General features: G+C 41.2%; 1 protein-coding gene across 1 annotated transcript; it reads right to left on the reverse strand.

Moving 5' to 3' along the window:
* Positions 1-3,135: 3,135 nt before the first annotated feature.
* Positions 3,136-4,732, reverse strand: LOC132821605 (C-C motif chemokine 20-like). Its single transcript, XM_060834279.1, has 4 exons — positions 4,536-4,732; positions 4,300-4,417; positions 3,847-3,927; positions 3,136-3,411 (listed from the first exon to the last, which is right to left on the reverse strand). Exons 1-4 carry the CDS (start codon positions 4,627-4,629, stop codon positions 3,390-3,392), a joined length of 315 nt encoding a protein of 104 aa, XP_060690262.1. The 5' UTR covers positions 4,630-4,732; the 3' UTR covers positions 3,136-3,389.
* Between the last annotated feature and the right edge of the window lie 12,675 nt (positions 4,733-17,407).

Consider the following 17,407-nt stretch of genomic DNA (forward strand, 5'->3'; position numbering starts at 1 on the left):
TCTTGGTGAGAAATTGGGAAATGACTTGGAATATATTGCCATTCTTTCAGTGTCGCTGGGTTATAATTCTGCAACTCAGCCCCTAATGGCTTTGTGTGTCTACCCACACCAAGTGGACTGCAGCAGTTCAGGAAGGCAGCTCACCTCTACCTTCTCAAGGACAACTAGGGATAAGCAATAAATTCTGGCCCAGCCAGCGACCCCTACATCCCATGGATGAACAACAAAAATGAGTGGTTGAATTATGAATTGTGGCCTGAGGTAACACCTTTAATATTACCTGTGATTACCTCTGCATCAGAGATGGCTATGATACATTTTTAATGACTATTGGTGTGATGGAGATGGCATGTGGTCAGGATTTGTATTTCACATAGTTGGTCAGTGCACACATTTCGCATACAGAATTCCGCAATTACAGATGTTTCAGCTTCACCATGCAAGCCCTTGATTAGTGAAATGACCTCTTAAGGGGCTTCAGATCACTCACAACACGCAGCCCATGTCCTCACACAGAACAAAACACGTACTCCATCTACTCCAGGTGAGGTTAAATCATGTTTTTGCTTGCAATATGAATTTGTGATTCTGGTGCAGATGGAAGGCAACACTGGACAAGCTTCACAGTGTGAGTTTCAGACTCAGCCTGTTCATGTAGGTGACACCCCCAACCTTCATGTTCATTTCTTCCTTAAGACTATAAGACCATAAGACATAGGAGTGGAGGTAAGGCCAATCGACCCACCGAGTCCACTCCACCATTCATTCTTGGCTGATGGGTATTTCAATGCCACTTACCTGCACTCTCTCCGTGTCCCTTAATTCCTTGCAAAGTTAAGAATTTATCAATCTCTTGATAAATGAAGACATTTAGCGTCCAGACCTCCACTGCGCTCTGTGGCAATGAATTCCACAGGCCCACCACTCTCTGGCTGAAGAAATGTCTCCTCATTTCCATTTTAAATTGACCCCCTCTAATTCTAAGATCCTAGTATCCCTGCCTGACAGAAACAAATTCCCAGCGTCCACCCTTTCTAAGCCATGCATTATCTTGTAGGTTTCTATTTGATCTCCCCTCAACCTTCTAAACTCTAATGAACACAATCCCAGGATCCTCAGCCATTCCTTGCACTCTATGCTGACCCCATCTGTTCTGAGCCTCCACTCATTCCCACCCAAATTTTTCATTTAAGACTTCATCTCCCCACTTTACCTTCTGGACCCAGGCCTATAGCTTAGTCATGTCAATCAGCATGATGTGCTGTCCCCCTGTTGAAACCAGGGTGGTAGTGATTATCAAAGACCCTCTCATCCTGCTGTAATCTCTCTAATGTACTATTTTCCTACATGTTTCCGCTGAGTTACACTCCATCACATGCTGCCTCCAATATCCACTTGACTTCCCCAACTTGCCCACTACAGCAGTGGCCCTTGATCACTTGCCTTGACTGTTAGTGAACAGATCTCCAGGACTGACTGTTGCCCACCTCCCTGACTAACTGGAAGTGCAGCCACCACTGATGAGCGACGAGGCCCCTGACGGATTTTGTGCAGCTCCAAGACTGGCTTACCAGCAAGTCCCAGACGGATTGCACTGGACCTGCAACATGTCCACCCACTTGGCTGATCACAGGCAGAGATGCTGCAAGCAGATATCCAGATGCAAAGTGTGCAAGCTAAAAGCACTCTGCTCTGATGCCTGTGATAGGTGCTGCCCTGACTGCAAAGTGGCCTTACAGTGGCAATGCAATCCACTGTCCCATTGTGCTGCAAAGTGAATTGGTGAACTGAACCGCTAAAGATAGTTAGGTCTGGCTCACTGCTCTGAGGAACTCCTGCAGAGATGACTGACCTCCCGCAGCCAGTGGTGAGGGTATGATATTACTGGGAGACAAGGGCTACCCTCTGCAAACACGCCTGATGACTCATGACTGATGTGAAGTGTAGATACATTGCTACCCATTCTTCAACCAGAGCCATTGTGGAGGAGATGCTAGGTCTGTTGAAGGTAACGTATTGATGTTCGGATCGGCCTCGGAGTTGGCCAAACAGTGTGCTCCAAACACAGTGTATCACATAAACCTAGCACTCTGTGCTCTACACAACTGTACAGGCAAAGAGGGAGTGCGATAGATGCTGAAGAGCGGGGAGAGTGGTAGCAGTTTTCCGAGGTGGAATATGGGAACACAGAACAGGAAGAACTTCAACCTTTAGTACGATGGAGTGGTTCACCTTCAGTTGCTACAACTCAGTCTGGAGTAAATTGTTGCCCTCTTCCAATTTATGTCAGTTGAGCAGAATCAGGATTTATTGGCTGTAAATGTGTTTTTTGAAAGGCAAGCAGTTCTTTGTTTATTCCTAGAAGAAAATGCAACTTGTTTTGCTTGGATTTATTTTTCCTTTGCTTTTCCTCTGGTTAAATGAACATTAAGGTTATCAGCTGTTTGAAGACTTTCCAACATACTCCCGCACAGAACAACAGAAATTGCTGGAAAAACTCAGCAGGTCTGGCAGCATCTGTGCAAAGAAATCAGAGTTAACGTTTCAGGGCTGGTGACCCTTCCTCAGAACAATTCCTGCTTTTGCTCCTGATTTACAGAATCCACAGTTCTTTCCATTTTTATGTGATGCTCACAGAGTGGCCTCCTGAGGTAAAGGTCCTGTATCCACAAGCAAGCAAATGGGAATTATTAAAAAAAATTCTTGCATGAAATTGGAAATGAGAAAAGCAATCCACCCTTTTTGTTGGAATGATCATTGTTTCATTGATGAATCCTGACAAACACCATGATGTTCTCAGAAAGTTCACTCCATAGAGAGCTGCGGGGGCAGAAACCTTGTGTATATTTAAGGCTGAGATAGACTCTTGTTCAAAAGGGAAATCAAGGGTTATGGGGAAGGGGCAAGAAAGTGGATGTGAGGAACATCAGATCAGCCAGGTTCCTACTGACTGGCAAAGCGAGCTCCTGTTCCTATTTCTTATGGTCTCACAATATATATGTACGTGTGCAAAACTGACCCATTGCAATGATGTAATGATTGTGACAGATGAATTCACTTCAGCAGTTTTAACCTGCATATGAGTCATTAAAAAATGAGTTGAGATCAAAATATTTTTTTAGAAGCATTGTTTATTGATCTGTGAGGGACATTTGTTTTCTGCATAATTTACAAGCATTCACAGTAAGTAACAATTTGCCAGTCAATACAGTTAGAAATATAAACTTAATTTTAGAGAACTTAGTAGCTGAAATACTTTTTTTTGAGAAACTGCTGAGATGTGCATAGGATCATCATGTTGAAATGAGCAATATGTTTTTCAAGGTTATGTCCTGTGATTATTAAAAGGTGACATCGTTACGCCCATGGAATTAAGGTCACTGAACCATTCATTTCTGTTTCAGTTCTTTCCTAGAAAATAAGCATAAAAAGAAATGAGACATCAAAGTACAGACAGTTTCAATATTCAGGCTCGTTAAATAGATTATTTTAACTGCTCTCTTCAGTTGTTATTGTTTGTTAAAATGATCATGCTTTAAAATAACGATTGTCCAAAGGCAAAATATGTTGATCTCATGGCTTACAGGACAAATGAATGATAAAATATTCCCTATAGATTCTTTGAAAAAGACAATGACCTCATTTGTATTCTTGACTTGATAAGCAAATTTGATAAACATAAATAATTGGTGAGGTTGTGAATTCTATATGTTTAAAATGGCAAAGGCATTCTTAGTTTAACAAACAAAGTCAATGCGTTCCAGCTTATTATTCATAAAAAAAATGTTCTGCACAAAATAGTTCAGTAAAACATTGTATATTAACAAAAGTGATTTTTTTCCTTACCTCAGGAAACCAGTGATAATCCTGTTCACCCATACCTCTTCTGGATTTGCACAAACTCTTCTTCCTTTTCTTGTGTAAAATCTGTAAAGAAATATTTTTGAAAGAACCTTGATTAAATTGGTATATTTCTTACATGTGGTGCATTTTAACGTAGGGGTTCTGCTAACCAGACTCAGGACTGTCCATAGCCTGCCCTCAGCTAAACTCCATCTCTGGTGTCTCAGTACAAATCCCTTATGTACTTATGGAGAATATAAGCAATGCTGCAGATACCAAAATGTTTTCACAAACTAAGTGGTGGACTAATCACCTTAAGCTCAGCAAATGAAGCTGTCGCTTGGCTCTGCTCATTTACATTTAGTAAATAAATATTTGACTGTATTTACAGGGCTTAAAGGTAACTTTAAAACATTACATCACTTTTCAACAAATTAAGCAACAATTTATACTTACATGACTGCATTAATAGTGCAAAGTTCATTCCCAAATTGCCTCACATAGCCTACAATTAGTCTTGGTGGTAAAGGTTTCTTTGAATATGAAAGACAGCAGTCTACTGGAGACTGGGCATCTGTGTAAAAATAAACACCACAGTAATAAACATTGATTAGAAAGGAAATACCTCATGAACGGTGAAAAAGATAATGCATGTTCAGGCGAAAGAGTTTTAAAAAGTAGCACATAGTCACCTGCAAATGGAGATATGTCCATCAAATTGAACAGGATCAGTCCCATCAACATAGACATGGTCAGCTTCATGCAGAAGTGCATCATCTGAGTCATTTTCTTGATTTATCACAACAAGTGTTAGCACTCAACAGATCGTGGAATGGATCTGATTTGACGAAATCTCTATCTGCTTTTATACCTTTTTCTCTCAACATCCTGGGGAAATTTATGAAAATGAATTTTCGGAAAGAGAACTGAGTGACGTAAAGCTCCAATCAGAAAGGATATCCGATTTTTTTTATACTCCCACAACATTCATGATCACCTTTTTTCAGCCCTACCCACCATCAAAGGAAGATTTGCCGAGCATGAGTGCTCAAATTTCAATAACTTTAATTTACATATGAAAAAAGGTTTTTTTTTGTTAGTTTTTATCCAATTAGGTTAAAGCGAGAAGAAAAACCCCTAACCTCAATACCAATAGCAAGATCTCAACTTCAATTTACTAGAAAGACCACACTCAATTTTACCTGTTAAAAGGTTCCTTTGTTTTAATATATTTTAATGCAAAAAAAGATACTTTGCTTTGTTAACATTTCTGAATAATTTTTTTTATTATGCAAAGGAATGTTCATGAATACTCAAAAATGTGACAGCTGGCCCTTTCTACAGAAACTAATAAATAATGTGCAACACAATATAAAAGGTTATTAATCTTAGAATGGGTAATTGCACTTAAATATTACAATGCATAAATGATGAATCAGTCAGTTATTAGGCAATTGAGAGTAGGGAGGCCAACCAAGCGAATGCGCTATTTGAATCTCTCAATCAGTACAGATGGATTACATGAAAACTCTTACCTCTTTATTAGAAAAAGAAATTAATAAAATTGCTTACATATTTTGAGAACTTTAGCAAATCCTTGGTGTTAGTGACTGAGCTAAGTGCCAAAAGAAATTATGTTTTCTTCCAGGAAATTATATGGTGTTTATGTTCAGTGATGTTATCATTTGTTTGTGGAGGATTTGACCACTGAAGAAGTTTCAAATACAATTTTTTTAATGAGTATATTTGTGTGAAATTTATTGAGTACATAACAGGAGAAAGTGAGGACTGCAGATACTGGAGATCAGAGCTGAAAATGTGTTGCTGGAAAAGCACAGCAGATCAGGCAGCATCCAAGGAGCAGGAGAATCGACTTTTCGGGCATGAGCCCTTCTTCAGGAATGAATCAACGTTTTGGGCATGAGCCTTCTTCAGGAATGCGATCCTGAAGAAGGGATCATGCCTGAAACGTCGATTCTCCTACTCTTGGACACTGCCTGACCTGCTGCGCTTTTCCAGCAACACATTTTCAGGTCTGAGTACATAACAGAACAGCTTTTACAAGAATATTTATAGTCTTTTTTTAATGCAATCCCTACAGTATGGATACAGGCCCTTCAGCCCAATGAGTCCACACCAACCCTCCGAAGAGTAACCTACCCAGGCGCACTCCCTACCCTTTTATCTTATATTCACCCATGACTAATGCACCTAACTTACACATTCCTGAACACTATAGGTAATTTAGCATGGCCAATTCACCTGACCTGCACACCTTTGGACCGTGGGAGGAAACCAGAGCACCTGGAGGAAACCCATGCAGACACGGAGAGAATATGCAAACTCCACACTGACAATCACCTAAGGTTGGAAACAAACCAAGGTCCCTGGCACTGTGAGACAGCAGTGCTAACGACTGAGCCACTGTCCCACCCATCTTTTCATGGGCATGAGAACTTAAAAGATACAATCCTGTATTCAAATTACATGTGATACCAGTAAAAATCAGTACACATCAATTTGATTGACTGACTTTTGGACTCTGGTGCTCCAGCATCTGCAGCCCTCAGTTTCTCCTGAATCTTCATCAGTCCTCCCAAGAATTGGGATGCAAACGTCCCAACTTACTTGTAGACTTTGGAACTGGACAAGCAAGTAAATAATTAAACAGATATCAACAGCTCTATAAAATTGATTTGTCTTGCTGATATGTAATATTCATAAACATCTTTGATTTGCAGTTAGTTCTGTTATATATTCTTAATCATTCTGGCATTGGTTTTACCAGAAATGGGCAAAATGTCAGTTTCATTGAGTTTTGTGGAGTTTTTCTCTTTGAAACTGAGCAGGTTTTCTCACAGTAGTCTCCCAAGCGCACTCATTAATAAGGTACCACACCCCCAGGATGACTCGCTCATCCGACGTCAGTTTGATTCTCCCACTCACCAAATATGGAAGTGATTGCCATTGCCAGGATACCCTAGCATCCTTGGTGTTGGTACCATAGTTGAAAGATTGTTGTGCACCCAGTCAAGTGGTGGCCATGCTGTAGTATTCAAAACATTTGTCCTAGATATAGCAGAAAAGAGGATCTTAGTGTGTAGGGTGAGTAGGGAGCTAATGACGTAGGTAAACAGGTTTGGTGGTGACCTGGGGAAGTTCGAAGCTATGAACCTGCAACTCCAAGGTCTCTTCGTTCAGCAACACTCCCTAGGACCTTATCATTAAGCCTATAAGTCCTGCTAAGATTTGCTTTCCCAAAATGCAGCACCTCGCATTTATCTGAATTAAACTCCATCTGCCATTTCTCAGCCCATTGGGCCCATCTGGTCCAGATCCCATTGTAATCTGAGGTAACTTTCTTTGCTGTCCACTACTCCTCCAATTTTTCGTGTCATCTGCAAACTTACTAACTGTACCTCTTATGCTCGCATCCAAATCATTTATGTATATGACAAAAAGTACAGGGCCCAGCACCGATCCTTGTGGCACTCCACTGGTCACAGGCCTCCAGTCTGAAAAACAACCCACCACCACCACCCTCTGTCTTCTACCTTGGAGCCAGTTCTGTATCCAAATGGCTCGTTCTCCCTGTATTCCGTGAGATATAATCTTGCTAACAGGCTGATCGTGGTCCTGTCTCAGAACTGTAGGTGTCCCTGGCTATGACCACCTCACCTGTCTCACTGTGTCCAAGCACTTGGATTGATATTGGAGGCTGTCCTTGACTTACTGTGCCAAAGACCACTTAACTGAAGGCTGTCTCCCTTGACTTGACTGAAGACTAGGCTTTGAGATATGGCCTTATGGTTGATGCACATGCAGTGAGTTTGCTGTTTATGTGGCTGGCATATGCTGCAGACATGAGATTCAAAGTTTGGGAGAAGATTTGCAGCTCGGGTGCTCGTTGTTGTAGTTCTGTTCGCCGAGCTGGGAATTTGTGTTGCAGACTTTTCGTGTAAAGGCACTGTTCACCTCTATCGACAAAACCCTAGCCAGAGAAACAATAGCCAACCTGCTGGACATACAGAACAGACAACAAGACAGGGAACCTATCAACAAAGAAGGCATACTCAAACCACTGGGCCTGTGCCTCACAACACACTTCACATTCAACAAGCAAATATATGAACAAATCAACGGCATACCCTTGGGCTCACCCATCTCTGGACTCATAGCAGAAGCAGTAATGCAAAGGTTAAAACAAATGGTCTTGCTGCAAATTCAACCCAAACTCTGGGTCAGATAGGTACATGATACCTTTGTAATCATTAAAAACACAGAAATAGAGAACACACACCGGATCATCAACGCCACACTCACAGGAATCTGATTCACTAGAGAGGAAGAAAAGGACAACCAACTCCCATTCCTAGTTGTGATGGTACAGAGAACACCGAATGGAGAATTCACCACAATTGTATACAGGAAAGCCACACACACAGACCAAGTCCTAAACTACGAAAGCAACCACCCCAACACACACAAAAGAAGTTGCATCAAGACGCTGTTCAAAAGGGCCACAACACACTGCAGCACACCAGAACTGCAAAAAGAGGAAGAAGAACACCTCTACAATGTATTCGCCAAAAACGGATACCCCCGCAATTTCATTAACAGATGCCTAAGGGAAAGACAACTGAATGAGGACATGCCACAACCCAAAGGACTAGCCACACTGCCATACATCAAAAACATTTCTGAACTGACAGCCAGACTACTGCGACCACTAGAACACATAACAGCACACAAACCAACAGCCACTCTCAGACAACAACTCACCAGGACGAAGGACCCGATACCCAGCATGAGCAAAACCAATGTAGCGTACAAAATCCCACGCAAGGACTGCACAAAATACTACATAGGACAAACAGGAAGACAGCTAACGATCCGCATCCATGAAAACCAACTAGCCACGAAACGACATGACCAGCTATCCTTAGTAGCCACACACTCAGATGACAAGCAACATGAGTTCGACTGGGACAACACTACTATAGGACAAGCCAAACAGAGAACAGCCTAGAGGCATGGCACTCATCCACAGATTCAATCAATAAGCACATCGACCTGGACCCAATATAGCGGCCACTGCAGCGGACAGCTGGAACTGACAACCGGAAACGGCAGATTCAAACCACTATAAATGCCAGAGGAAACATCACAGAAGTGCTTCACAGGAGGCTCCCAAGCACTGGGGATGTCACCTAGATAGGGGATGAAACATCTGCAACACAAATTCCCAGCTCAGCGAACAGAACCACAACAGATATGAGATTCATATAACAGCCATGACAAGCTGTCTGGCTTCGTGTCTGCAGTAAATAGCAAAATTAAACTGTGACTAGCAAGAAGAACTGTGAGTGTCTAAGCTCTAGTTGAAGGATACAAAGCACAAAAAGGTAAGTTAATGCAAGGCAAGGCATGGGTGCTGTAAGCGTTGATGTAGGTGAGTGAGTGCTAAGTTAGTGAGCGAGCAGACCTGAGATGCATCCTGGTTCCTGATCTAGGTGCCTGGTGCTGCACATAGCGTATCCTTGCTGGAGCATTCAGGTACAGCATGGAAGTGCAGAGGTAGACTTGAAATGGATCAGATATGCCCCATGAAGATGTGTCAGTGCCAATGTCTGTGCATGTGGGGTGCATGCAGCTGCTGCCCACAGAGAATGCCCTGAGATTTTAGTGCTAAGCGTCCAAGTTGGAAATCCAGAAGTGCGAGTTATGGGCTGGAGTTGCTAGGTAACTGCTCTGACTTTCATGTTGGGGAATTCCCAGTATCCAACTTTTATCCAGCAGCCGGGAGAATGGAAAAATTGCATATTAGTGAGGTGAGATTAGATAGTCATCAGTCTGATAATGAGTGATAATAAATACAAATAGGCTGCAATCGCTCTAATTCTTTTTCCTTTTGAATCAGATGGGTATGGCAACAACTTCCAAAACAGGAAGTCAATGCTAGAAACAAGGTCAGCTTGCTGATCAGTGTGAGTGACCCCCTTGGCCGTGTGGCAGTGCGCCCAAGGGTGGACATTGCAAATTGGCCTCTCACTGTTTGCAAGCAAGGATAACGTCCCACTGTCCAATACCTGGTTAGAAAATATGACTTTTTGATCTTGACACTAACAAGTCCTCACTGGGCATCTCGCCAATTTTTCCCAACTTTCTCACCAAGGCCCACATTGTTCCAAGACTGATGAGATTCCACCCTCTTTCAGGAAATTCTTCGGGTGTATTTTTTTTAATAGCAAGTGTGAGCCCTTAATCTTGTATAAGCATTTAGATAAGTCTTGGTTGATGTTATCTTAATTCTGTCTACCATGCTTGGTTTCATATCTCTTAACATTCTTATCTAATAAAACCTATGAATCTTAATTCTTAAATTTCCATTAACTGCCGCAGCTGAAAAAGATAATCAGATTTCCACTAGTTTGTTTAGAAAAAAAGTGCTTTGGGATATCAGATGCGATGGTGATGTGTGATGCTCTGTTGCTTAGTGTCAGTCATTTAGAAATATAGTAAACAGTTGACACCCCAGGATGGAGGATACCACTAGTCATCATCCTTTCACATTAAGTATATGTGATAATCAGTGTCCCTAGGCTGTTTCCTAACTCCTAACCAATATCCTGAACATGTCAAAAGGATGTCACCAATTGTTCACATTTCACTTTTATTAACAGTTTCTAATATAGAAGGGCATCTGCATATTCAGAAAATAATATCCATAGATGTTCCCTTGGGATGCTCAGTTGGCTGGATGATACAAAATGATGAGCTCAATTCCAATTCCAGCTGAGACAGATTTAGGAGCTGCTCCTAGACCAGGCCCTGAAAGGGGAAGGTGATGCTAAACGATGAAAACTGTCCAGACAGCTCCTCAGGAAGTGGTGCTCACTGGCAATGAGCCAATGTCCTGCCTTTGGGCACAGCACCCTCCCTTATTCACCACACGAAAAAATTCAATTCTGTTTAACAATAGGAAGAATAGTTGGTAGTTTAACCATTTCAAAGAGCTTCATGATATCCAGTCAGGTGACAGTCAGTGGTATTGAGAAAGATGTCAATGCAGGACCTTGTTTTCAGATTTTCAAAGTGTGAACTCTGTCACTCATATATAAATTCTTGTTTCTCATTAGTTCTTCTGTTCTCAATGTACTATCTATCATGAAGAAATTAGGTAAAAAACAAGCACTGCAGATGCTGGAAACCAGAGTCTAGATTCGAGTGGTGCTGGAAAAGCACAGCAGGTCAGGCAGCATCTTAGGAGCAGGAAAATCGACATTTCGGGCAAAAGCCCTTCATCAGGAATAGAAGGACTTTTCCTGATGAAGGGCTTTTGCCTGAAACGTCGATTTTCCTGGTCCACGGATGCTGCCTGACCTGCTGTACTTTTCCAGCACCACTCTGATCTAGACCATCATGAAGAAATTGACTGCTCCTCAGCTGTGTGCAGTTACAGAGACTGAGAGAAAGTGAGGACTATAGATGCTGAAGATCAGAGTCGAAAAGTGTGGCACTGAAAAAACACAGCAGATCAGGCAGCATCCAAAGAGCAGGAGAGTTGACGTTTCGAGTATAAGCCTTCATCAGGATTCGACTGTCCTGCTCTTCAGATGCTGCCTGACCTGCTGTGCTTTTCCAGTGCCACACTTTTTAACTGTGTACAGTTACAGTAAAATGCCATGCACTTTGGCATGATGTACACAGCCTCTACTCTGTGCCTCACACGTTGGTCTAGTTGAGATAATTTAAGGTTTGACAGATACTGTTGCCAAGTTTGCTCTTCATATGGAGTGAAAAACAGAGATATTTCACAGACCCAGCATTATCAGCTCAATACTAACACTCATGATCAGATTGGAGAGAGCTATAACAGTGGCCATTCTGATATTGGATTCCATTGACCTGTCAGTGAATGGCCAGCAATTCTAGACCATTAACGGATGCAGAAAATATGCAGAACCAATTCCAGCTTTAGAACTCCTTTAATGCATTTCAGAGACATAACATTTAGTATTTCTGATAAAATAACCAGAATCACACATGCTAGAAGTAATATTTATTCACTGTGTTAACTCCATCAAGAATTTTGACAGCCGCAGTTCCAGGTTGGTACAAAGTATAGCAAACAACTGCACCCACTTCCTTGGGAACCCACAAACAGACATCAGTCTTACAGACACGACCACACTTATCACTTCCTACCTCCTTAATCAGCATAAATAAAATCTGTGGTCCAAATATGAGAGAGGTTGATGCTCCAAAGCATTTAGATTGATGTTCATGCCTTTGCCAATTTTGTGAGCCCTATTTCCTACAGCCCCAGAGATTTGGGGTTGCAAAGATGGTCATAGCCATTACTATCAAACAACAAATGCAACAGAGTTGTTGCTAAGGAACATTTTCTGTTAAGATTGTTGTTTCTGATTTTCCTGATGTTTGCACTGATATGATTAATTCCCAAGAGAATCTAACAGCAATTGTGACATAACTGCTGTACTGGATGCAAGCTTCTGATAAGCATCCAACTTTTGTAGCAATAAAATAAGACTATTAGGCACTGGATGTGAAATACGTCCAGTTTGAGATCGAAAGTGTGACGAGTGGAATTACGATATTGAGTGTTTGTTTTTTGGTCTTGAGATTGATTTGTAACAATGTTCCCTTTTAGCTACAACCTTAAAGATCCCAACCAGACTGTGTATTAATCCAATCCTTTAAGTTAGCATGGTTGCGAGAGCTGCTCAAAGATATTAAAGGAGTTGTTAACAGAAACCAATCTTGCACTCTTAAAAAAAACATTTAGACATTGCATTCAATCTCTATAGTAGCTATCAAGTCCCTTCCTGTCACCCTTTGCTTATTTTTTCACCTTTTTAAGACGCTGTACTTCTGTTCTCTAATTTCTTTTTGGCTTTAAAAAATTGCCTTCAGTTGAATCCTCCACTCATTAATTAACTTAAAGCCTTGCCTACAATCCTGGTTAGACAATTGAATCATGGACAGCACATTCAGAAAGAGTGTTGGTGTCTCCTCTCCTCCTTCACACCACTACCTCCGCGCAACTCCCCCCCCCCCCCCCACCTCCTCCCCTTTCCCCTGTGCCTCAACTTCTTACTATGCTGCTGGTGAGGTTGTGCAACGTGCTGCAGTTCATCATCGAATCTGGATACACACCTAGTACATTGCAGGGCTTCTCCTGACTGGTCCAAACAGGAGAATTTTAATTTCAAAATGGCAATTGCCTGTTCATTCAGATTTTGTGTTGCATCTCCTTGTGCAATATTAAAAGGCAAACTGAGAGATGTGAATATTCCCTGCTCCAGCCAGGAAGGAACCCAATACGTGAAAGTTAATGGCTATTTATACCTTAATGGCATCTGGCACTAAGTGCCCACACTGCTGTGAGTCTGCATGGGGTAGCAGATTTCAATGATAGTATCCTGATTGAAGTCAGATGTCCTACATGTTGTGATTATGGAGATTCAGGCTGGAGAGCACTCTGGATAGATATACCCTCCTATTGTGAGTTCCTGTTCTATTCTGCCTCTTTCCTCTTCCAACACTTCATTCTCTGAGACATGTGTATTCAAGAACCATGCCAACTTGTGTACCTCGATCTTGAAGCAGGCGGTTTGTGGAGATCTGTATGAAATTCTTCAGCATCTGCTATAGCACTCCCGGCAGACTTCAGAAACTTGCTAAAACACTAGGCACCACCAAACACTTCCCTGATCACAGCAGTAGCCAGTGGAACTCAATTAGCAAGGAAGCTGTATGTATCGTTGGTGCTGAAAATATGTTGAGCTGTGTTAGGTCAAGACAGTATTTGAGCTGGAACATTGAGCCCAAAGTAGCAACACTATGGCAACAAGTCAACTGCAAAACCTGTACACTTCTGGCAGAGGATCCCTTTGCACGTGCTCACCCTCATTAAACAGGAGGATGGAAAACAGCAAAGTGGGCAATGATTTTTCCCAATTCATTCATTTGGAACTACTTACATCAAAGGAAATAGCCAGAGGTTATTTTGAAAGGGTATTAGATAAGAATAAAAAAGATCTGAAATTTATGTTGCTCTGTCACTCACATTTCAGAACAATCTCAAAGTGCTTTATGCCTGATATGGAGTGCTCAACAGACGTGGCTATTATTAGCTGGACAGCAACATTCGACAAAGCATTGAGGTTAATAATCTGATCATTTTCAGCAGTAGTTGAAGGAGCAACATTGACCAGGACACTGGGTTAACCTTTAGCTGTTTATATAGCATCAGCAGATCCTTCTTTTCCATATGAATGGCCAAGGCGATCATGGCTTTAAAAGTCACTTGTGAATATAACACTTCCTCAATGAAGCGTTGGATTGTCAGTCTAGGTTCTGTGTGAATGGAGTGTGTCAACCTCAAGAACTGTTCAAATTACAGGCTAATTCCACAATTTTTAAGCCTTATTTTCGTTACTCAGAGGCTGAGGGGTGATCTTATAGCAGTTTATAAAATCATGAGAGGCATGGATTGGGTAAACAGACAAGGTCCTTTCCCCGGGGTGGGGGAGTCCAGAATTAAAAGGCATAGGTTTAGGATGAGCGGGTAAATGTTTAAAAGGAACCTAAGGGGCAACTTTTTCACATAGAATGTGGTGCATGTATGGAATGAGCTGCCAGAGGAAGTGGTGAAGGCTGGTACAATTACAACATTTAAAAGGCATCTGGATGGGTATATGAATAGAAAAGTTTAGTGGGATTTGGTCCAAGTGCTGAAAAATGGGACTAGGTTAGTTTAGGATATGGGCATATGAATAGGAAGGATTGGGAGGGATATGGGCCGGGTGCTGGTAGGTGGGACTAGATTAATTTGGAGATGCCGGTGTTGGACTGGGGTGTACAAAGTTAAAAATCACACAAGTGACTATCACCTGATGAAGCAGCGTCGCTCCGAAAGCCAGTGTGCTTCCAATTAAACCTGTTGGACTATAACCTGGTGTTGTGTGATTTTTAACTTAGGACTAGATTGGGTTGGGATATCTGGTCAGCATGGACAAGTTGGACCGAAGGGTTTGTTTCCGTGCTGTACATCACTCTGACTCAATGACTCTATGACTGAAGGGTCTGTTTCCCTGCTGTATATTTTGATGACTCTATGACTCTATGAGTTTATTTTTCCCCTTAAATAACCAAATGGGTCTTGAAATACCTGAGAAGTAAGCCAGTTGAAAGTGTAATTCCACAATAACATCCGTTGCAATATTAGGAGGCAACCTGTTAAGTAAAATTGCGTTTTTAGGTAAATCGATAAGTAAAATTCAAAGAAACAGGTCGCTAATGAAGAAAGTGAGCATGAAATCATAGATGTTGAACAACATTTCTGGAATATTTAATTGAAATGTGAAAAGATAAAAGGATTTAACTTGTGCTAGTAAAGAATAAGAACAAAAAAGTCATTCTGGAAGCATCCTGATCTGCAAACGTGCATTGTTTAATGAAAGATATTTTCACCATGTTTTCCTTATTTCACATTTTTTATTTTGTAGCAATAAATACTTAAAAGAATTTTAAAAATTTGAGTTAATATGTTCTTTTCCCTAAACTGAATACACTCCATTGCCATGGTCATAAATACCTCAAATTTAAAATGTGTTTGTTGATATTGATTACAGCTTTTCAAGGTTTTAGTATTCTATGCAAACTCAGCACTTTGGAGGAATAAATACAATAACATTAAAGTTTACGTAGGTCTCTGTGCTGCTTGCATCGATCATGCTGTGCAGAGGACCACAAAATTGACCACAAGGTGCAGGATACAAAGTCAAGATTAAAAAAAACCATGTGAGGTAATTGAATGGTTTCTGCTTATTGTTCCACGGAATTTTTTTTTGTTTCTCCGTTGTAACAATTTCATAAGTCAGTGTATCCATCCAATACTGTCCCACATTGAATTGTACTAACTTCCTACAATTGCATTACTTAGTTTTCTTTCTAGGTTTGTTTGCTAAATTCAATTTAATGTTCTTCAATTAATAAAATGCTAACATTGGTATTTATTTATATTTTCTGGCCAGATGAAGTCACCGATGACATTGACAGTTACTATTTATAAACTTAGTTTATCCTAACCTCTGTTATATTACCTTGCCCTGCCTTATTGTATGGGATATGTGACAGGGCGTGGGAGGATGGATGGAGGGGAGAAGGAGGAACGGATTCACATTGATTACTACAACTGGGTTGATGTTTAATTAACAATGCACGGCTTCTGCCCTACTGTCCTTGCCTTTGGCCTGTAATGCCGTCCTGAATTGAAAATATGGCCAGCTAGAGCCTTCTTAATCAAGATGGGTCTGTGCAGTCAGGAGCATTCCCCATTGTCAATCTCCATCTCCTTGTGGAAAATCAGGACAGGAGGCTTTTCTTCAAAGTCTAAAATCAAGTAGATCCACCTGTGCCTTGCTAACCATCAGCAGTTGTGATTGCAAAGAAAATAATAGCACATAATGCTAGGAAACTATGGTCATGTGACATTGACAGTAGCGCAGCAACAGGCTTGAACATAACAGAGAGAACATCTTATCTAGAGCCGGCTGGAACCAGGCTCCAGTTCAACAGGATCTGATTTCACAATTTCAAACATCACTAATGAACATAATGCAATCTCTTTGCTCATATGCTGTCTTTACACTAAAATGCAATTCTCTTAGTTCAACAAAAGAATAAACTCAACTTTTGAAGATGAGTTTTGAAGGACTTGGTCCTCGAACCTGTTTATTTTCTGCTCTTTTGGTGCTGTTCTGTCAGGCCAGTCATTGATATGAAAGAAACAAAAACTTTTTCAGCACCCTGCAGCGTGCTGGCCAATGTCTGAAAACAGAGCTGAAAATGTGTTGCTGGAAAAGCGCAGCAGGTCAGGCAGCATCCAAAGAACAGGAAATTTGATGTTTCGGGCATAAGTCCTTCATCAGGAATGAGGAAAGTGTGTCCAGCAGGCTAAGATCTAGAAAACACCTGTTGTACCAATTCTTTTAATTTTGCATATTCTTTAAACATAATCTAGCATAAGTGTGTGCAAGACAATTTTCTGATTCAGTATGTGGATGTACCTACTAGAGAAGTTGCAAAACTAGACCTACTCTTGGGAAATAAGGCAGGGCAGTTGACTGAGGTGTCAGTGGGGGAGCACTTTGGGGCTAGTGACCATAATTCTATTCGTTTTAAAATAGTGATGGAAAAGGATAGAACAGATGTAAAAGTTGAACTTCTAAATTGGAGAAAGGCCAATTTTGACGGTGTTAGGCAACAACTTTTGAAAGCTGATTGGAGGCAGATATTCACAGGTAAAGGAACGGCTGAAAAATGTGAAGCCTTCAGAAATGAGATAACAAGAATCCAGAGAAAGTATATTCCTGTCAGGGTGAAAGGGAAGGCTGGTAGGTATAGGAATGCTGGTTGACTAAAGAAATTGAGGGTTTGGTTAAGAAAAAGAAGGAAGCATATGCCCGGTATAGACAGGACAGATCAAGTGAATTCTTAGAAGAGTATAAAAGAAGTAGGAATATACTTAAGAGGT

This window comes from Hemiscyllium ocellatum, chromosome 13, assembly GCF_020745735.1.
Source record: "Hemiscyllium ocellatum isolate sHemOce1 chromosome 13, sHemOce1.pat.X.cur, whole genome shotgun sequence".
NCBI lineage: Eukaryota > Metazoa > Chordata > Chondrichthyes > Orectolobiformes > Hemiscylliidae > Hemiscyllium > Hemiscyllium ocellatum.

What these genes read in the sequence shown, in the direction of transcription:
- LOC132821605 (XM_060834279.1), bottom strand. Translation starts at nt 4,629, where the DNA reads ATGACTCAGATGATGCACTTCTGCATGAAGCTGACCATGTCTATGTTG. An exon ending in GGACATATCTCCATTTGCAG is followed by an intron (nt 4,418 to 4,535) that starts GTGACTATGTGC and finishes ATTTTTACACAG; the next exon opens with ATGCCCAGTCTCCAGTAGAC. An exon ending in ATTATCACTGGTTTCCTGAG is followed by an intron (nt 3,412 to 3,846) that starts GTAAGGAAAAAA and finishes CTTATTTTCTAG; the next exon opens with GAAAGAACTGAAACAGAAAT.